The 22,364-nt window shown below is 41.5% G+C and overlaps 1 protein-coding gene across 2 annotated transcripts in view; it reads right to left on the bottom strand.

Moving 5' to 3' along the window:
• Positions 1-207: 207 nt before the first annotated feature.
• The window catches only part of ARL3 (ADP ribosylation factor like GTPase 3), a 26,598-nt gene continuing 4,441 nt past the window's right edge, over positions 208-22,364 (bottom strand). For both annotated transcript variants that reach the window (XM_006756469.2, XM_015559302.1), the window contains exons 2-6: positions 19,043-19,186; positions 15,214-15,330; positions 11,241-11,291; positions 9,309-9,494; positions 208-486 (exon numbers count right to left, since the gene is read on the bottom strand). In XM_006756469.2, coding sequence (XP_006756532.1) covers positions 439-486; positions 9,309-9,494; positions 11,241-11,291; positions 15,214-15,330; positions 19,043-19,186 — 546 coding nt within the window. In that variant the 3' untranslated portion in view covers positions 208-438. The remainder of the gene's footprint in view (positions 487-9,308; positions 9,495-11,240; positions 11,292-15,213; positions 15,331-19,042; positions 19,187-22,364) is intronic.

The following is a 22,364-nucleotide window of genomic DNA, read 5'->3' as shown; positions in this document are numbered from 1 at the left end:
CCAAAACCATGGGGAGAGCAAGGGACAGGTCAGTAAATAAATGAACGCAGCATAAGCTGCTTCTTTCTCTTTTCCTTTTCTTTTTTTTTGAAAGAAGAAGAAGAAAAAAAGCCCACTGGAATTGTCTGAACTGCAATGCAATCTCTTGCTCATTTAAAAGATCTCATTTTCTAATCATGTGCTTTGAGACATTTAATACTATTTCAATTATGCAGAGGAAATAATATAATTCCTTTATTTGAAAAATGATACTGAACCTCAGAGATCAGTTAAATCTACTGCTGGAATAGGGATTCTTTTTAAACTGTGTTGTACCCTCTCTTCAAACAGCTGTAGCTGTACACAGATGGAAAAACATTTGGTCAGAAAGCAGCAAATTAGTGTTTTTCAGGACAGAATTCAGCTCCCGAAGCTCCTGCGTCTCCATTCGTCTAGATTTTATTTCTTCTTTGCAATGACATTTTTGCAGACCCAGTTCATGCCGTCCTTTGAGGGAAATGGGCAGAGAAAGGCAGTGTTAGTTATAAGACAGACACTATACACGCAAGACCAGGAGGGGCGCGGGGGTGGGGGGGCTCCCCTCCCCTACCACCAGCTCCAGCGAGTCTGTCCCAGGGGCACACCTGGGTGACCAGGGATAGTGACCTCGTGGGGAGGCCTCTGAGAGCACAGGAGGGAGAGAGGGGTGGGAGTGCCCGGTGTCTGAACTTGAGATGGGTTCTTAGGAACTCCCTCTGAAAAAATAAACACATCTGCTTGGATCCGAGGCCTGATTGAGGCGCTATCAGGAAAGATTCCAGCCCTTTTTGGCTTTTTCTAAAAGCTGACCTTTGCTCGGGCATTCCATTCAATAAGCCACCCTTCTGGTGCCCGGTGTGTTTACAGTGTGGCAGTGTGCACGGGTTAAATTAAATTTCATTTTGGAAAAACAAACCAAATGCAGTGTGTGTTACTAGACACACACTGGGGCAATGTGCATTTATTTCTCTTCGTGCAGCTCTCCAGATTGGTTTAGAAAGTCCGGGCCTGATTCTTGTAGCTTTAAGCGCTACCGAGCTGAGGGACTGGGGAGAAGGTTCCCTTAAAGGCACAGTGACCTTGAAAGTGTCCTCTCTTAGAAGGCTGGAGAGGGACAGAGGTAAAAACCACACAATGCCTACAACCACCTGGCAGGTGGCATGATTTCTCCTGGATGCCAGACCTGCCAGAGATGACCTCCTTTTCAACCCACTTTGGAGCCACCCCTGAATACTCTCCCTTCCCCTAGATCAGTGGTTCTCAACCTTGGCTGCACGTTAGAATCACCTGGGAATCTTTTTAAAATCCTGATTTCTGGGCCTCATCCTCCGGAAATTCTGTTTCTTTGTTACTAATATTGTGGCCCCACCCCATAACAAACCACTGCCCTAGAGTCTCTCCGACCTGCAGGGGTGTGCAGAGTTCCTTTGGAAGCTCAGAACAAGATCAAAGCAGGATCCTGCACAAATCCCCTCCCCCCGCACTCCCCCCGAGTCTGCAATACATGCTTGCTGAGGTCCCAGTCACATGTGCACATCTCAGGGCATACATGACACGCAGAGCCCTGCATTTCCTGTGACCACGGCGCTAGTGGTTGAACCTGAACAGCTGAGCCAGCTTAAAGTAATAAATATCAGCTGACACCTTTGGGCATTCGGAGCATTAATCCCATAAACAATACATCACTGCAAAACAACCAGCAGGCACCCTATCTCTTGGCTAATCTGACCATTACCTGAATTTACAGTGATTAAAACTCTGCCAGTTGCCATCAGAACGCCCGGGCAGGAGAACCAGATAATCTGATGGCTGTTCCAGAGCAGACCTTAGGGCATCTGCCACGATGAGGCTGGCCACGGCCGAAAGCCTGAAGGTGGACAGCACCTGGCAGCAGTGGGGACAAGGGAGGCGGGATGCCGAGGTGGGAGAAAGGGGGCCCCCAAATACATCTCCAATCACAACTGGGTCAGCTACCGACTTCAAAAGCTGAGGCCAATTTTAAGACCATTTTATGAAAAGGATTAATTTAAAGAGAAGCATGTTTAATTTTAGTAGCTAATTGGTTTCCAGGAAAAAAATGATCACCTGCCAGGAGACAGAAAAGATTTTACAAATAAAAGAGGGATGAATAAGATAACCATCTTCTCTTTGCTTCCCAAGCTGAATAGCTCAGCACTTATGTAGCACTTTCCATCTTCAGAACCTGCACAAACACTATCAAAGGTATGCACCTCAATATTTTCTCCTCTATGGAGACTTGTGGTATTTTATCAAATCATCTCAGAGAAAGCAAGTGCTCCCACACTATATGAATGCCGGTTTCCCCCCTTGTTTTATGGCTGATTTCAGGGGGGTTGTTCTTTTTATTATATGTAACTAACTAAACATGAATACAGTCAAAGAGATAGAAAAAATATTTACTCAGCTGCAGGAACCCGAAGCAGAATGTGGAGGGTGAGGGGCAGCTTTCTTTTTGGTATCTGTTATGGAGACAGAGGGGATTTAAATGCGGGAGCCCTGCTGGGGAGCCATGTGCTCCAGATGTCTGTGAGGCCAGCGGTGGCAAAGCCCTTTCAGCCACAGTCCTGCCAACAGAGGGCGCTCAGAGGTCAGTACCTACCAGCTATCCTGCTGGTCCCTGAGCCTCTGCAGCTGCCCCCAGCAGTCAGGAGTGTGGGAAGCACAGGGAGATTTAAAAGGGGCCAAGCCCTGTGGCTGCTCTGCCCTGATCGGGAGTGTTTGGGGTTTGGGGAATTGTACTTTTCCCCTTTATTACCTGAGGAGAAAGAGAGCTGGAGGTGAGGGGCTGTTGGGGAGGCACTAGTCAATGGGGATAATACCTCTCCACTCAAATCAGGACAAGCTGTGCCAAGTTGCCCATGGAAAAGGAAAGATAATTTGTTTTGTAAGATCTCGGGGGGGTCTGATTCCTTGAGACCCTGGGGAGGAGGGGCGGTGTCCAAGTCAGACTGGCTTGAGGTTGTGTTTACAGAACCTAGCATGGTGTCTGGCCTACAGTACTTAATTTATATCTTTTTAATTAACCCTTGTAACACCCTGTGAAGTAGGGACTATAATGTCCACATTACAAAGGAAGAAATGGGAGCACAAAACAGTGTGTGGCAGAGGCGGGCTGGGAACCCGGGCTCTCTAGCTCCGGCACCCATACTCCAACCATTTACCGGTTCTCAGTGAGTGCGGGCAAGTGCTGGAGGGAGGAGCTCTGCCTCAAGCTTATGGAGAAGCTGGGAATCACCCTAAAGTTGGGGAAAAGCAATGCTCGTTATTTCTTCCTTAGGACCTCCGACTAAAAGGGCATGAGACGGGGGTAGCCCCAGGCCACGTTCCTGCAGAGCTTGGCTGCAGCTCTGAAGATGCCAGAGGCTGTTTTTGGCCACTCAGCTCTCAGGATTCCTGGGCTGCCTGGTATCTGTGTGGAAGCTGCATGTTTACCTTGCTGCACATCCTAGCATAGTAACTCTCCACCAAGACCACCACCTTCAGTAGAAATATTAACATTTAAAGACAACACCATAGCAAGAAGCAGAACCTTCTGCCTCTCAAGTTTAAATTAGTGCTCCACATCACTCTTGCCTTAATTTGGTAAAGCTTTGTTTTTTTCAAAACAGATGACTGAGAAAAAGTGATCAGTTACTTGAAGTAGGTTACTGCTCTGCTTCCAAAGAAGGAAATGAACTCATAAGTTTGTTTAATGGTTGAACCTTTATTGTTAAAAACTGGTTTGACCAAATTTCTGCACATTTGATCTTCGTCACGGGGATGACAATATTATGACATGAATAGTCCTCCCCTTCCTTCCTCCACCACACCTCCTTCTGGCCAATCTTGCTGAAACTGAATTTAAATTGATTAGCTTTAATTCAATAATAGAGACTAAAGTGAGGCACTGAACCTCAAATACTGAGCTTTGTTCGGCCTTGTGGAGAGGAAATAAATTTTGCTATGTCATGAGATTATCCTCTAATATGACCATTGGGGAAAATATAAGGCTGCCCTAACCACAGGGGTGGAAACCTACTCATCACAGATCTCAGTGGTCCAGCATTAAAGGCATGATGCCTCTTTCTATGGAAGGGTGGACTCTGGCTGCAATGCTCCCTTTAATTTGATCACCCTACAATGCATCCATCACTGCTCAGTGGTTGGAAGGGAGCAGTGGCCACCATGGTTGGGTGGGCCTGGTTTTTACGCCATGAGGACTACATGCCACATCAGTAATTGCTTTAAGAGGAGGAGCTCAGGCCCTCGCTGAGCAAGGCAGCCTATCCCATTGTGTCACCAGGCCCCCAGGGTCCAGGAGCAGCTGGACGCTGCATACATAAATATTGCTTGCTATTAATATTTTTTCTGGTGACAAAGGGCACTGCACCAGAGAGGTAGCAAAATCGGATGTCCTGAGCTTGCTTTCTTGGTCTAAAGAGAGGTTTGAAATTTTAAAAATAAACCTGAGGTCTGACTTGCAGATAAGCAGTTCCATGTACACTTGGAGTAAAAAATAACTGACACCAGGCCTTGAAAGAAGTGGTAAATGTCATATTTAAAAATACCAAATTCCATTGGTATATTAAGGGAAAAGCCCCCTAGACCAAGAAAAAAGAAAAAAAAAAACCCCAAGGAGCTGGGCTAGGAAATGTGTAATGTTCACGTGGGAGGAGCACTCTGGTGTACAGCTCACCCACCAGGACTCCGACTGCTAGTGGTCCTTTCTAGGTGAGACTATAAGCCGGACCATTACTCCTGTTTAGAGAAGGAAGGAAGACGGGGAACGTGGGAGAGATGTGCAAAGAAAATGTGAGCATGAGGTGGGGGCATGGAGAGGAATACCCAAGAGAACTTTCTGCTCAGCTATGGTGGAGGCAGGTCTGTTATGACAAAGGCTAGAGACCAGCTTGAAACTGCTGATCTCTGCACTGAAAGGAAATTCTCTCCCAGTACAATTTTAATCACACACACACACACACACACACACACACACACACACACACACACGATGTTTTAGAGAGAAAATGTCTTCAAACACCTGACACTGCACCAGTAAAGGACAGTGCGGTGGTCTGGGTTAAATTCAGATGTGTAGGTGGAAGAGGTTGCTTTCTCTCTACCTTTCTCTGGCTCTAAGCCAAGTCCTTGGTTCACTGTTTCTAGACACCCAGGGAAAAGGAGTCCCAGGGCTCAATGTCCTACACGAGGAGAGGCCCTAGCAACATGGCCCAGCCCAGGGCGCAGAGGGAGACTGCCTCCAGGTCTGTGAGGCAGCCTGGCTCACGGGCCGCAGGCTTCCCCTCCCAGACATTGTTCAGTTTCTCCCCTTTCTGCCTTCATCCAGGTGACATAACTGGGTCTCTTCTGATCGCTCCTCTGGACTCTGGGCCCCTCAGCAGGCAGGGTTTCCAAGATTGATGTTCTCCTTCAGCTGCTAGTGCCCTTTACCTATGCTCTCTGGACGTTTCTCATGAAAACCTGCTTTAATTACACAATGGGCTGGCCTCCTGGTCACCATCCATCAGGCTAAGAAAGACCTGTTCTGAACTCTCCTGAAGCCTCAGAAGTCCATCTCCACACCCAGGACAGGGGCGGCTGAACAACATATGGGATTGCCTGTCCTTGTCAAGACTGCACATATTTGTCATCAGGACATCAGGTAGAACAAGAATCTGAAATCCATCCCAGGAATCACTAACTTCCATAACCTTAAATCATGTGTTCAAGCTGCTCGGCTAAGAAGTGATACACCTGCCCGATGAGTCCAGAAGGTGCAACTTACCATCTAGTGGATCTGTGGTTGTTCCCCTGGCTCACTCACTTGAGGGTGTTATTTTATCAGTAAAAATCCAGAGGTTTTTTTGTTTGGTTATTTAACCTTTGTACATTTTTCCTTTTAGGTTCTTTAGAGCTATGGTGCCAGATGTTATTTCAATGTCTGATCACTTTAGTAGCTCTGCCCATTATTGACCGGCTCTCATGGGGCAGCAGGAGGGGAGGAAGGGGGGAAGATGAAATAAGAATTTAGGGAATTTTAGTAATTACTACACAGTATCCATGTCTGAAAGTGATCTTATGGACATTTTCCTAGCGAGGTCTTTCCTTTTTTAGGAATACTGAAGCCTTAGTAAATAAGAATCATTAAAGGCCTGCACTTGCATTAGGCAACGCAGGAAAGCAATTCCTCCTGAGTGACTCTTTAAACTAAAAACCATGACACTGGCTGAGTGGACAAGAGCTTAGGTCACAGGCGTTACCTGGGGGAGGGACATGGCCAGTGGCTGCCTCACAATGAAATGCTTCCACAGAAAACTCCACAACCTTTCTGCAGTCCCCAAAGGTTACCATTAAAGGACAATAGACAGCAGATTCCCTTCTTAATTAACATTTTTATTAAATAACTCATTTCAAATAATGGTTAAACTCTCTAAATTTATATCATTCTATTAACCATAATCTAATCTCATTAACCTTGAAATCCCAGTCTTAACTACCCAATTCTATACACCATGGTACTATCTACTAAACTAATTAAGTGACCTTCAAACTATTTCTCCTCCATATGAAATCATTACATATATATATCTACGCTCACAGTTCTTTGTTAGACTTTTCTTGACATAATTTCCTGCGAACCTGGTTGCTGAAGGTCTTTGATGTAAGAACTTTAACAAAAACAAACCATACATGGTTGTCTCACTTGATTTAAACGGACTGATTTTAAAGCCTTCCCCGACTCTGTCTGACAGCTCTCTGCTGCTTTTTTGGTCTAAAGATCCTGTGACTTAAAGGGAATGCCACTTCTATGGTGGTTACACAGCCGAGAACAAGGGCTCTATCCCTGTAACCTCCCCTGGCAGGTTGGGGTGTGGTGGGTGGGGGCTGGGAGGACAATGACTAGAGCTCCCTCCCAATCTCCAGGCTCTGAGGAAGCACCCTTGACTTGAATGCCACTACGCAGAATGCTGATTTTAGATAACTCTAGTCCCTGCTTAAGGCTGGCTGAAGAAACAAGGACCTTATTGTCAATGCCAGCTTTGCTTTTTCTTCCTTTCAACACTCTGACCAAGTGAAAAAAGATTACGGGCTGCCACTTTCTTAGCAGTAGGCACACAAAATGTGTTTATTTTCTCTAGTCCCACCTTTAGAGCCCCCGACCCTGAGATGTTCTCTCTATATTTGTGTTTGAGGCCATTTAGACAGGCAGAGTTCTCTTGCTGAAGTGGTTTATATAAACACAAGGAGGCTTGATCCAAACCCAAATCACTCTAGGCCTCATGAAGGCCATCTTATGCACAATCAAGGGAAATACCTTAGGCTAAACTTGATTTTTTTTTTAAAGTGAGAAGCTAAATAAAAGGATTTGAGTTTACCTATTAAAAAACATACTGGGGCCCTAGCCGGTTTGGCTTAGTGGATAGAGCATCGGCCTGCAAACTGAAGGGTCCCGGATTCGATTCCCGTCAAGGGCACATGCCCAGGTTGCAGGCTCGATTCCCCAGTAGGGGGCGTGCAGGAGGCAGCCAATCAATGATTCTCTCTCATCATTGATATATTTTTTTTCTCTCTTCCTTCCTCTCTCAAATAAAATAAATAAATAAATAAATAAATAAACTGACATCTTGGGTTGTAGTATACTTGTTGGACCAGCCTAAATTAAGCTGGAAAAATGCAGTTAATTCAAAACTGAATAGATCTATAATCACATATGTGATTATAATTTTAAAGACAAGACTTAAGAATAAAACTATTAATGATACTTCCTTTGTCAAGTGGCATTAGGGGAGAGGAAAAAACTTTACAGTTTTAAATTTTATATACTTTTATATGATTAATAGTGAGAATATATTACTTTTATAACCAGAGTCTAGGAAGGAAGGAAGGAAGATGTAATATCCCCCCCTCCCTAAACTAAAACCTCACAGAGAGACTCACAGAGCTCCAGCATCCATTCTGGGGAGGTAGCTGAGCTCATCTCTGGCTATTTAGAGCCCCCATACACACACACACACACACACACACACACACACACACACACACACACGGTGTGGGTATTAAGGACTGTAGAGGAGAGGGTGCTTGTCTTGTGCTGACGGGTCTGTTCTCAGATCTAAAGGCCAAGCACAGAAACAGGCCCTGGTTGTTTGTATAACAAAAAGAGAAAAACCAAGCAACAAACAGATGGAACAAGTGAGATAACTCTAGGACGTGACTATTTTCTTGAAATAAAAGCAGTCAGGCAGTTTTAAGACAAATCAATGTCAAATGTCTTTGGAGAGAGAGAAGGAGAGTATTAGAAAGGAAATGGAAAGAGGCTGCAGGACGATTGAGAAGTTGCAGGCTCATACCCCAGCACACAAGTTCAGAGAAAAGCAAACTGGTCATGCCATTAGACACACACGCCATATGGCAACGAGGGAAGGTACCACTGCTTTAATGTTGCTAATCCCCCACAGCATCCCGGAGCAGTACTGCCCGGCTCTCACCTCACGGTGTCACTTCCCCGGCAGGTCCACCAGATGTCTAAAGTGAGGCATGTGGCATGCTGGGGCTTCGGAATAAAGAAGTCCTAGAGCACTGACTCCAAGTGTCACCTGGTTTGCGTCTGCTTGGTAGGAAGCATCAGAGCTGAACCTGTTCATCATTCTTTGAGGATATAGCCTCTCAGTTAATATCAAGTGAGGGGAGCCTGCTCTTCTGGCATGTAGTGCCTCAGTATAAAGCACGAGGCCCTCTGTGAGCAGAAGCCTACCAGTGGGAAACCAAACTGAAGTAGCAGGAAATAGACACCAACCCTGAAGGCAGTGAAGACAGCCAACAGCAAACAAAACAACACTTCTACAGGATGACTAGTGTGCGTAACTGTTGATGGCTCTGTTACCTTGGCCACAACATGAGACACAACACAAAAACCCCAACCAAATCATCAAAGAATGCTAGAGTTACAAAGCATCTTCTATGTCAGCGGTCGCCAACCTTTCGGTCCTCATGGACCACCAGCGGGTGACTGTTGCTCTGAGTCTTCTGTTCTGACCTCCTACCTAATAGGGTAGTTTGTTGCTTGTGTGGGGTGGGTTTGTCTTTCCTGGAAAAGTTATTGATGTCACATTGGCTGCTAAGTAGAAAAGAACGAATCTCTTCATGCCCTTTACATCCTGGATTGTTCATCTACCAATTAAAGGCTATTTGTTTCATACCTTTCCTATCTAAATCAGCCCAGCCAATGAGACAGACTACCTTGGTTGGTTGTCATGTTGCCAGGTGACCAAGCCTCCAGGTAATCTCACCTGAATGCCCTCTCCTGTGAGAGCTGAGCAAGACTGGATCTGCCAGACTCGGTCACGGATGGTGTGCAAGTTCAGTCCTTCTGCAATTTCAGAGGCAGGGGCTGCCGTGAGCAAATCCTGCTTATTAGCAAAGATGAGCACTGGAACACAACTTAGCTTTTCTTCCTCCAGTAATTCAGCTAGTTCCTGGATCATTTTGAGAATGGATGGGGAGGGAAGGATGAAAGCTATAATATTTAACCATTAACTTCTAGCTAGAAAAAAATAAAACAGTTAAGCTGATCAACCAGCAACTTTCAAGGGCAGTGGTTCTCAAACTTGAGCCTGTGAAAGACTCCCCTGACAGACTGCTGGGCCTACCAGAGAGACTGACTTTGGGAAGTCTGAGCGAGAGCCCAGGAATCTACATTTTATCTTACTTATTTACTTATTTAGGAATCTGCATTTTAACTAGCTCCCCTCTAGTAGTTCTGCTATGGGGATTCATAGATCATACTTTGAGAAACACAGTTCAAGAGAGAACACAAGATGTGATTAGAAATTTAAAATTTAGCCAAGGCTATTATCTGCAAATAACTTTCAGTGTATATGTGCGTGTGTGTGTATGTGTGTGTGTGTATTTATTTAAATACTAGAGGTCTGGTGCACAAAATTTGTGCATGGGTAGGGTCCCTAGGCCAGGCCGGTGATTAGGGCCAATTGAGGCATTCTGGCTGCCGCCAGGGCCTTCCTTCATTCCATGCTGCCCCCTGGTGGTCAGTGCACGTCATAGTGAGCAGATGAGCTCCCGAGGGGACAATTTGCATATTAGCCTTTTATTATATAGGATAAATTGAAAATGACAATTGCTTTAAAGACTATAATTCTGTTTCATCAATCTTTACCTCCAAAACATGTCCATGCATTACAGTTCATCAAACCCATATCCTAAAATAACTGTATTAGTCCATCTGGCAAGGTCTCTCATTTTTAGGCTATCAGTTGGGGTCTACCCTGTTATGTTGATTCTGTCTGCAATAAGTATAGGAGAGGGTGTGTACGTACCAAAATATGAGGACCCACCTCTCCCATTAAATCCACATTTTAACCCTACGTAAGACACTTGTGCTGCCAAAGAGAACTGGAGGGTTCAAGAGGTGTCAGCATTATATAACACCCTTCACCTTCAAGCTCACGTAAAGTGATGATCCAGAAATCATCAAGGTATAGAAGGGTTATCTCCAAGAGTCTGGAGAGTTCTCAAACTAATTTCCAGGAAAAAGGAACATAAACATGGGGACGGCTACCTTTGGAAGGCCACCAGTGGTAGTTTAGGACACAAGCCAAGGACTCTGCAATAAAATGTAATCATGCTTCTCCAAAGAGGTCCACTCTACCCCTTGCTTCTTATCAGTGTCCTCAATAAAATGGTCTGTGCCCACCGCTTCTCTGTTTAAAACTGTGTATACAAATTGCACTGTGTAATCATGTTGACATGTAGTCTGCATTCAAAGTCATTTTGGGGTTCAAAGATGCCTATCTTTTGGCTTGGAAACAAGAGCAGCTTCATCTTGGCTTACACATTTCTTCCATCCCTTTGAATCTGTTAGTTGCCCTTGAATCAATTAAGTTGATATTGAAAAATGTACACAGACATAATAAGTGAATTGTTCTTCTAGGTTCATTTCTATGTGGAATGAGAAGAAACCTGAAGAGCTTTTGGGCATGCTGGTAAATTCCATTTTCTTATAACTTGTTTATTCAATTTGTTTAGAGGATTCTGCACTAATTTCTTTTTAGCCAACTGGTATTTTTGCCTGCTTGCCAGAGTGACTGTCTTGTTTAAACTGCAAAGGTTAAACAAAAAAAATCTCTCTCACTGTCATACATTGACAAGGCAGATTAATGAATACCCAGTTATTTGGGAAATGGATGAACAGAAGAATTATTTACCTGACCCGTCTCTTCAAATCTTTTTCTGTCTGCACTGTCAATTACATATATCTGTAAAGTAAAAGAAGAGGTTATCTCAATAGCAGATATGTAAAATACAGGGCACCTTTATGGAAAGAACAGGTGTTCCTGTCAGCCAGTTTCACATTAGTATAGCATATAGAAATTGAGCTGGTAACTATTACCTCATCTATGGATGCAAAACAAAGAAACAAGCAAACTACCTAACTAATTAATTAATTAAATGTAGGGTGCCCCCAAATACCTCCAGCAAAGCTCCAAAGTAAAAAGTCAGTAGAGTTATGCAGGATGAAAATAGCTACATTTACTGTGCATTCACTAAACATGCTTGCTAGATTTACCATATTAATCCTTGTTACAACACTATGAGATAGATTGCACTACTTCTCATTTTATACATAAACTAGAGGCCTGGTGCGGGGTGCACTCTCATTTAGAATCACTAATGCTAAATATACCAGGAACAAAGTTTGGGCTTTCCTCTGAAGAATACCCTGTGTTTCCACCTGTGTTTCTTTCAGGGGAATCATAAAAGGAGGGAGGATGTTGTCTCAGTATTTTCTTTTCGGCCTTATTATTATTGTTGTAGTTAATATTACTCTTGACTCAGTGTGAATACATGCATTAATGGGCTCTGCACACCACAAACACCCAAAGTTCCATACTGTTTTCCACCAGTGAGGCTCTCATTTTTAAGGTAGCAGATATAGTATAAATGTAGATATAGAACGAAGGAATGTAATGGGAGGGCGAACCTCAATATAAAAGACCTAATTAGAATTATTTGGGAGTCAACAGTGGATTAGGATTATCTTCACTCAGGCAATAGTTCAAGAGAGATGATACCAGAGAATCCAGAGGCTGAAGATCAATGAGAAGAAAGTTTTAACTTTTACTTATAATTACTTGCTAAATTACTTCCTATTTATTGCCTCCATTAAAAGATTCAGTATAATTAAAGGAGGGTTTCCCTAAACTATACATTTAGCCTAATTCTCCTTATCATTTAGCATAATTTTTATAAAATTTGACAACTACTACACAATAATTCCAGGAAGAAGTCTATAAAACAACTAATCTAGTAATACATCAATTTGTTTTCCTGCAGTGATATATGCTTCTCATGGTTGCTTGTCACCCCAGTGCTGCCCAGTATCTATTTTCTTCTGGTCAATAGAGATAAAGGTAAGGAGAGCCTCTTGCCTTAAAATATATATATATATATATTTGTTAATCTAGTTGTAAAAATTTTTAATCCAAAAATTAATTAATAATCAATAAAAATACTCAGAAAGTATCAGATAAAGTTACAACATTTATAATGCTTCTGACCTTAAAACATTATGGAACCTCAAAAATCAAGTTTCATAAATCTATTCTAAAATATAGTTATGCACGGCACTCAGAATGATGCTTTAAGCAAAGCCAATTCACATCTTCCTTGGCAACTGCTTTGAAATGACTATTTGGTTGTGGAAGGAAGACTAAAAATGTTTTTGTTTGTTTTTCTGATGGAAGTACAGCCTACTCTGGACTATCCACACTGATTATCCAGCATGTGAATGGAGGGTTCTTTGTTTCTCCTTTTGCTTCTGGTCCTGCTGCCACCTTTTGGTCATTTTATTGCTCCCAAGTATTTCTCCACTAGAGGGGTAGGGAGCCAACAAGAGATGATACTAAAATGTGTGGCTTTTTATTGACGGCTTGAGCAAAAGTCTAAAAGGAGGTTGAAAACAACAAATAAGGTTTCTGGGTAACTTGTGGTTTTCAATTATGTGTGCTGCAGCAGTATCGATACCCAGGTGACTCGGGTGTGAGTGGCATTACGGAAATAATACATGAGACAGTTGTTTGAGATCTCACTTACGTCCTACACATTGGTTATGGAAATGATGACACAGTTGCTTTATTTAAATTATGTTGCATTTAAACACAAAACTGTTAACAATAAGTAAATAGAGTTTAGTAATAATATGAACACACCTTGAAAAAAAAAGATGCATTTTTATCAAAAGGCTGCTATTTCCTGGCCTAAAAGAAATGGAAGACAGCCTCTCCCCTTCTTTCTATCATACTTTAGGTTTTATTGACTAGTCACCTCCCCACAATTAATAAAGCTGAAGTAAAATGTTCTCAGTGTCATCATCCCTGGAATATCTTTGGCACTTTTAGGAGTTGCCCTGACCCTTTCAAACCCCTAGAGAACCACTTTTTCTGTAAGGGGTCCGATAGTAAATAATTTTGGTTTTGTGGCCCACACAATCTTTTTCACAACTATTGGATTTTGCTGTTATAGTGTGAAAGCTATCATAGAAAATACAGGGTGTGCAAAAGTAGGTTTACAGTTATAATCAAATAAATACAATAATTAGTAAATAATAATAAAGCAATAAACTGTGTTTTGCATATTCACAATTATAAACCTACTTTTGCCCACCCTGTATGCAAACAAGTGGACGTGGCTGTGTCACAAAAGAACTTTCTGGACACGGAAATTGGAATTTCACTTCGTTTTCATGTAAGGAAATCTTATTCTTCTTTTGAAAAATTTTCAACCATTTAAAAACACTGTATAAAAACTATTCTTAGCTCATAGGCTATAGTATAGCAGGAGGCAGACTGGATCAGTTTGTCAACACCCACTCTAAAGCAAAAATTTATTGTGGCACTCTAGAGATAATTGAAAAGTGTTAACCAGGCAACTAAATGTGTCAAGCCTCAATACTGTTGTGGAGTCTAGTGTAATAGGTCTTTTTAACCAACAATGGAAAACTATTAAATACAAATATAATCCATCAATCACTGCCACGGCAAGCTGCTACAAAACTATCAGACAGAACTAAGAGTCACCAGGCCTTAGAATTTAACCCTGGGGACCCACCTGCTCCCCAAGAGTTGTTTAATCCCAAATGGCACTGGGAAATAATGGAATGTTGACACTGAATCCAAAATAGTGTCTGGTGCTGGCAATGTAATGTAGCTGGTGAAAGCAACTGCAGGGTTGCTGCAAGCTGATTTTGCTGGCCAGTTCTATACTTCCCAGGCACTCTAAGCAAATGGGAAGTGTGGGATCCAGAGTCAGATTATCACTACCTTGCAGTCGACTCTCAAAGTGTTAGAGCTTATGATTTAAAATTCCCTGACCTGAGGGCCGGAAAGTTTCTGAGACCTCCGTACAGAACCTTAGAGCCATTCATGTCCTTATGAACTGCTCTGACTTGAGTATTTCTCTCCAAGTACCTTAATCCAGGAGACACACAGTAGTCCTAGAGAACATGACCGAGAGCTGGGAACTAACATCCCAGCCTCTGCCTGAACAAAGGCACCTGAGCCAGGGAATTCCCAATGCCTGAGGCAGCTTCTTTAACTCTGGGCAGTTACAACTATAGTAAACGTCTTCCTTATTCTGAGTTAAACTCTACCATCGAATACTCGCCAAACTGCTCCTTGTCCGGTCCTTTAGAAATATCCACAATGAGGCTAATGTTTCACTTAAGATAGTTCTTAAAGTAACTGAAGACAGTGCCAAGTGTTTTCCAGGAAGGACATTGTCAGGCCTTTCAACCATTCCTGACACATCATTGTTTCCAGGACTCTCACTATCTTGATTGCTCAGTTTGGGACACACTTGATTTGTTGGTATCCTTGGATGATAGAGTTCCTGCACAATCTTCTGACTTCCCTACTGCTGTTCGAATCACTATGGTAATAAATAAACACTTTATTTGCCAAGGTGGGTGTGGGTATAACATTGTTACTGAGCGACAGCAAAACATCTTATACAAGTTATACAAAGATGTTTCTCTCTTACAGTTTGGAGCCTTCTGCTAGCCCTAAATTTAGTGATTAATGTTATGGCAATGGAATTATTGGCAAGACAGAACCTTATAGAGTTAATGTTCCTAACCCAGCAGAAAAGACTATGAATTAACACATCAGAAAGAGTACTTACAAGAATATCAGTGTTTTCAAAATAATTCCTCCAGTAGGGTCTGATTTTCCTTTGTCCACCAATGTCCCATACATTCAGTTTAAAACCTTGTGATTGTACACTTTTGATGTTAAAACCCTGCAATAAAGAAAGGTAAAAACAAGTTTTTTTTAAGCTTTGAGATCATAATTCTGACAAAGTTACATTGGACAGCTATGTTATTTACTAATTCTGAGGTACTCTGCCAGATGTGACACTGGTAATACTGAAAACAGTTTGCTACAGTAGGGAACGAAAAAATGTATTTATACATGCTTACTTCATTCAGGTTGTGGAGTCAGTGTTATTAATGTCATGGCTAACATATGTGCTTCCTATCATGAGTACACACACACAACCACTGAGGAGAACTTGGTATGACAGTAGCTCTGATAACACAGGCCACACCCCTGAGGAGTCCTCAGGATGGTAACATTTAACAGGACATTACTTTTAACTAACAAAAACCCCCTGAAGCTGAATCTGACAACAGAACAGAACAAATGCTACATTCAAAAAGACAAAAGCTAAAATCTGTAAGATTGCATTCTTTAGGAGTAGTTCAAAATTAAAGAAATTTTCTCACATGGATTACTCAGGAAAAGGAAGGAGCTCAACTCAGAAACTATGGGGAAGGCTGGTTAATAACTGGATTATGAGAAAGGTAGGGCCTGCTGGAACAGCATGTTTAAACTAAGTAGAGCTCTCAATTTTAGGTAGTGATGAAAACAAACAAACAAGCAGGCATTTAAAACTGTTCTTTAGGTATCTCTAATGAACCTGAAAAGAGAGCATTCATTTTCAGGACAGGTACTCAAGGTACAACTTTGGGGAAGGTAAGCAAATCAGAGGCAGGCAGAATTGTGAGCTGGGAGGTAGTGTGCAGAGAAACAAATTAACAAGGACTCTGGGGTTTGGAGAGAAGGCATTTCATGAGCAAGAATAAAAAAAATATCTTCTTGCAAAAATGGTTTAGTGAAATCAGGCTCTGAAAAATCCAATCGACAGTGTGCTACCCCAGAAATGATATTTCATCCAGAATAACGGGAGTTAAGTGCATCTGGGGATGCCTCCATAAACATTTGCCTCATCTGGCAGCTTACCAACACTACTGCCTAGCCCAGAAGGACAGGCACAGTGCAATGGTACAGGAACACTACCACCCAATTCCTCCTGAGGATAAACAATCACTAGAGAATAACTGGGGATGATGCTGATTGCAGCTCCTCTAAAATGCCAATGACTGAATAAATATGAAGTTTAAGAACTCTAAAGGGATGTGACTTAAGATTATTGTAAAAGGCTGCTTCATTCTGACTCATTGACAAAACCACTTTTGTGAGCTTAGAAACTGAATACATAACTACAATATTACATGTCAAATCCAGTAACATAAAATCCTTCTAAAATGAAGCAGGAAATAAATAAGAGTAAATCCTGGAATCCAACCATATGTATCAACTGTCTTAAAATTCTATTGTCATCAGACCTAATAAATCTACTAAGAAATTATTCTAAGGAAATAATGAGATGTATATTACATTCATATTTATAACAACATAGAAAGATATTACATACAGTATTGAGTGAAAAAGATGATCCAAAACAGCCTATTCTCTGTAAGCCTTTTTTATTTATTTAAAATATACCCATCATATATATGCATAGAAAAAAAACTGAATGCATATATCACTAAGTGTTAACAGTGGTTATGTATGAACGGACATTATAGGTGATTTTTAGTTTCTCAATTTTATTTATGTATACTTTCTAAATTTACTATAATGAGCATCTATTACTTTTTTAAATATAAAAACAAAAATACAATAAAAGTTTGTTTTTAAAGAATATGAAAACTTGACTAATACATGATGTGGCAAAAGTAGGTTTACAGTTGTTAGTACATGAAATAGAGTTTATTCTTGTGTTACTTATTAATTATTGTATTATTTTCCATACAAACAACTGTAAACCTACTTTTGCCCTACCCTATAGAATAAGAGTCATCTACAACACATCAAACAAAGCCTGAAAGTTAGAATTGGAACTTTGGGTCCATACTTTGAGTTCATTTCCATGGTCGCAGCATGTTCTTGAGAAATACAGCCTATCACAAATCAAACAAACAAGCCTCCCCGAAAAAACACCCCAAAATCTAGCACTTCTTTTTCTGGCTGAAATCCTCACACACTAATGTTTTCAGCCTTTCTAGGTTATACTACTGTAATATGCTCCTTCTTCGACTACACATTAAATTTGTCAGAAGCTGTAAAATTGCTCATTTGGTAAGAGTTGAAATGACTTTTCTGCAAAGTGTTTTGAATCAGTAATATTCATAGGCTGTGAAATACACACACCAGCACAGCTATTCAAACCTGACACCAAGCTCTTAGTATATAGTATGGCGACAGAAAATGCTAAATAAACCCGGTTTTGCTGAATGTTAATGCTCAAGCACTTTAAAGTGGCTGAGGCTAATAGGGCTGTTCCTAGTTAGGAAACCCAAAGGCCTGGCCAAAGGTCGAGCTTTCTCGGAATTTCCAACAGGAAAGGAGATGTAAGACGCGAACTGGAGTTCTTCCGACCAGGACTTGTCTTTCAACTGCCACACAGTGAGCACCACCACTGTCTTATCCTTTGTGCTTTACTTGCTAAGCCTTAGGAAAGAGGAGGGTTGATGAGACTGGATTAAAAATATAGGTAATCTGCCCTAACTGGTTTGGCTCAGCGGATAGAGCGTCGGCCTGCGGACTCAAGGGTCCCAGGTTCGATTCCAGTCAAGGGCATGTACCTTGGTTGCGGGCACATCCCCAGTGGGGAGTGTGCTGGAGGCAGCTGGTTGATGTTTCTCTCTCATCAATGTTTCTAACTCTCTATCTCTCTCCCTTCCTCTCTGTAACAAATCAATAAAATATATTTAAAAAAAATATATAGGTAATTTTAAAAAATTGCTATATATTTGTGTTCATTGAGTCTGAAAAATATACAGTAAAATATTAACAGTGGGTTTTCTCACAGTACTCTCTTCTTTATACTTCCTCTGTATTTTCTATATGAATTAATTTCATAATCAGAGAAGATAAAGCTATTTTTTAAAGGAATCACTTAGATCTGAGGGACTTGATTGTGTCCTGACATATGTATACATCTATATTTATATTATTTATTTCCAAACTAGAGGCCTGATGCACGAAATTTGTGCAAGAGTAGGCCTTCCTTCCCCCGGCTGCCGGCACTGACTGCTCTCTGGTACCCGAGACCCGGGCTTCCCTCTGGCCGCTGGCAGGCACCTAGGACCTGGGCTTCCCTCGCAGCTCCGGCTTTGTCAAGAAGGACGTCTGGAAGAATGTCCGGTCTAATTAGCATATTATGCTTTTATTATTATAGATTATAAAATATACATAAAAGAAAATGTACCATTCCATTTTTAAGTGTACAGTTGAATGGCATTAAGTACATTTGCATTGTTGTGCGACCATCACCACCATCCGTCCACAGAACTTTCTTCATCTTGCAACACTGACTCTCTGTGCCCACTAAACAATAATTCCCAATTTCCTCCTCTCTTTCCAGCCTCTGGTAACCATTATTCTACTTTCTGTCTCTATGCATTTGACTAAGTATCTCATATGAATGGAACCTCAATATATTTTTGAAACCTTAAGATTATTTTATACAGTATATACTTCTCTCAGTAACAAAACTTAGAAATGGACAAAATGATATTTCCCATTTTGCCTTTCATACTGCTATTATCATATTATCATCTTCCGGGTGTCCCACAAATATCTGGGTCCAACGCAGTGCTCACCTGTGTAGGTGTGATGTGGCTGATGTCCTCAGATGCAAGCTGCTTCAGAAGGGTAGTCTTGCCAGCATTATCCAAACCCAGGAGAAGGAGTCTCACCTCCTGGTCTGGTGCACTTTTCAATTTACGCAAAATTGAGAGTAAGCCCTTGAACAACCATAAAAAAGATTACTTTTGGGGCACTAACTCTGATATTATTGAACATCAGAGTACCTTCTCCTTGAAAGAAGTTCTTGGAGAGCTTAATTATTATTCTTTCCCACTTTGATGACATTTGTTTCATTTGCTTTCCCCTTCTAAGTTTTGGCAGAAGTCGGTTAGTAAATTCAACAACTTAATAAATAGCATGGCTTATTCCTGCTCCTATTAATCCAGCTTAGTAATCATCCCAAATCTCCTAAAGCCCTTTATATAAATTTAGAGGATAGCACTCAGCATATCAGACTATAGGTAACTGACTTTTGTATTTTTCTCCTTTAATAGAGTGAAGTTTCTTGCGGGTAAGGACTATAGTTTCTGTTTCCCACATGCCTGGCACTTACTAGATAGATACTAGATAATAGTTGTTTAAGTAAACAGAATTATACACCCAAGTTAATGTAAGTTAAAGGTGCTATACAAAGAAATACAAAAAAAGTTATATAAAATTGTATTTGGGCTCTCTGTTTAAGACTTTCAGTTCACGTTTAAGACTTCATCATGTAGCTCTGGCCCAGTAGCTCAGATGGTTAGAGCATTGTCCTGATATGTCAAGGTTGTGGGTTCAATCCCAGTCAGAGCATATACAAGAATCAATGCATAAATCAGTGGAACAACAATTTGGTCAGGGCACATACAAGAATCTCTCTCTAAAAAAAATCAATAAATAAAATTTGAAGAAAAAAATTCATCATTCAAGATAATTTATCATCATCTTTTATAAGGCCCTTACAGGACAGGTGCACAGTGTGGATTATCTGTTTTTTTTTCAGAGGAAGAATTAAAAAGAGAGAGAGAAACATGGATCGGCTGCCTCCTGGGCATGTGCCCTGACCAGGAATTGAACCAGCGACTTCTCAGTGCATGGGACAATACTCAATCAACTGAGCCACACCAGCCAGGGCTCAGATGAAGAATCCTCCTATATAATAAAAGCATAGTATGCAAATTGTCCTCTCGATCAGGGGTTGTCTAGGAGTTCAACCAGGGGGCAGGGCCGACTGGGGGAATGAAGGGAGTATCTGGCAGGCAGCCAGCAGCTGCTAGGGACCCTACCAGTGCACAAATTTCATGCACTGGGCCTCTAGTTTGATATAACAGGGAAGTAAGAAAATTTTAAAGTCATTCATAAAAAAAAAAGTCAAAATTTAACCATGATATTTTTGACTAGTAACCTAATATTTCTGTTTCTTGTTTTATTATTATTGACTAGAGGCCCGGTGCACAAGATTCATGCACTGGGAGAGGGGGGTCCCTCAGACCAGCCCACGCCCTCTTGAAGTCCAGGACCCTTTGGGGGATGTCCACCTGCTGGCTTACACTTTTCAATTTACGCAAAATTAAGAGTAAGCGCTTGAACAACCCCTCTGGGGATCGGGCCTAAACTGGCAGTCAGACATCTCTCTTGCAGTCCAGGACCCCTCGCTCCTTACTGCCTGCCTGTACCAGAGGTGGGAGAGGCTCCCGTCACTGCCGCTGCGCTCACCATCCGTGAGCCCAGCTTCTGGCTGAGCAGCGCTCCCCCTGTGCGAGCACACTGACCATCAGGGGGCAGCTCCTGCATTAAGCATCTGCCCTCTGGTGGTCAGTGCACATCATAGCAACCGGTTATTCTGCTGTTCAGTTGATTTGCATATTACGCTTTTATTATACTAGAGGCCCAGTGCACGAAATTCATGCATGGGTAGGGCCCCTAGGCCTGGCCTGTGATCAGGGTCTATCTTTGGGGCAACTGGCAGGGCGGTCAGGGCCCCCGCTTGCACCCACCTTGGCCTGGTGCCACTTACTCACCACCCCCTTCCCCCCACCACCCTGCAGGCTGGGGGCAGCTCCTACATTGAGCATCTGCCCCTTGGTGGTCAGTGCGCATCATAGTGACTGATCGTTCCACCATTTGGTCGTCATTGTGCCATTTGGTCGATTTGCATTTTAGGGTTTTATATAGATAGATAGGATTTTTATGGGTGGAAGTAAATCATGTTGCTTTTTATCCATGAACATAAGAAAAATCTTGTAAGATAGTTACTTGCTTTGTCCTGCAGATGACAATCTTGTTCCAATAAGGCATGGTTACAACAAGAATCAAAGAATACCAGATTTTAAAGGGCATTTAATCTAATCTCCCAGTTCAAGCAGAAATCCCTTCAAACTCAATCTTAGAATTATATAAAATGGTTATTTTTTTTATCTGCATTGCACCAGGCAATTATTCAAACCAGTCTGTTCACTAAGATCAAATAATAATTCTGTGAAATAATTCTCAACAACTGAGTTGTTGGATAATGATATGCAAATATGCATAATTATTAAGAATCCCTTTCTCTTGGGAGACTATTTGTTTACTACCTCTAATACTGTATTTGCACTGACTTGCTAAGGACCATCCCTATGCCTCAAATTTTTCCAGCAGTAAAATGGAAGGTTTGGTTAAAGACAGAAAGACAAATTCTATACCAAAAGATCTGGAAAAGAGAGGCTGAATAGATTTGAAAGTAACAAACAAAAGATAGGCAAGACACTTCTTTAGTTTTCATCTCTTCTGGCCTTGAATACTTTGACACCATTCCTTTTTTAAATTATATGTATGAGAATTCTCCCTGGCTTCTGTTAGCCACATTGCAATCACTCATTTATAATACCCTCTTTCAGAACAGTTAAAATTAGAATCCTGGGATCCCCAGGGGACTGGTGGTATAACAAAGCTAAGAACAGGGGAAACACATTGTACTGCTCCCGAGTTCCTGGTTAGATGTCCTCACTACCTTTCCAATAAAATTATAAAACAACTGGAATTTATCCCATTAGAACATTAAACAACAGTACAGGTACAGTTCTCACGTATTATCTACTAGTGTAGAAATCATGAAAGAAGGTCTGTTTTCTATAAAATATTTTGAAGGTTCAAAATGATTGTTTTAGGTGTTTCCTCGCGTGTCTCTTTTGAAAAATGAGTAAATAAAAATACTGCATTCTGCAGGCTGAGATTTTTTATGCACTCATTCTATTTGAAATTGATTAAAAGAAAAATATAATTTCTATTCATCTTAAAAGAAGCAAAGCACAGATGAAAAAGAAAGCATTCTAACTATAGCTAAACTTTATTATCCTAATGGTATAAAAAACAAGG

This window comes from Myotis davidii, unplaced genomic scaffold (assembly GCF_000327345.1).
Source record: "Myotis davidii unplaced genomic scaffold, ASM32734v1 scaffold332, whole genome shotgun sequence".
Lineage (NCBI taxonomy): Eukaryota > Metazoa > Chordata > Mammalia > Chiroptera > Vespertilionidae > Myotis > Myotis davidii.
The sequence above is the reverse complement of the archived record's forward strand: the minus strand, read 5'-3'. Positions and strand labels throughout refer to the sequence as shown.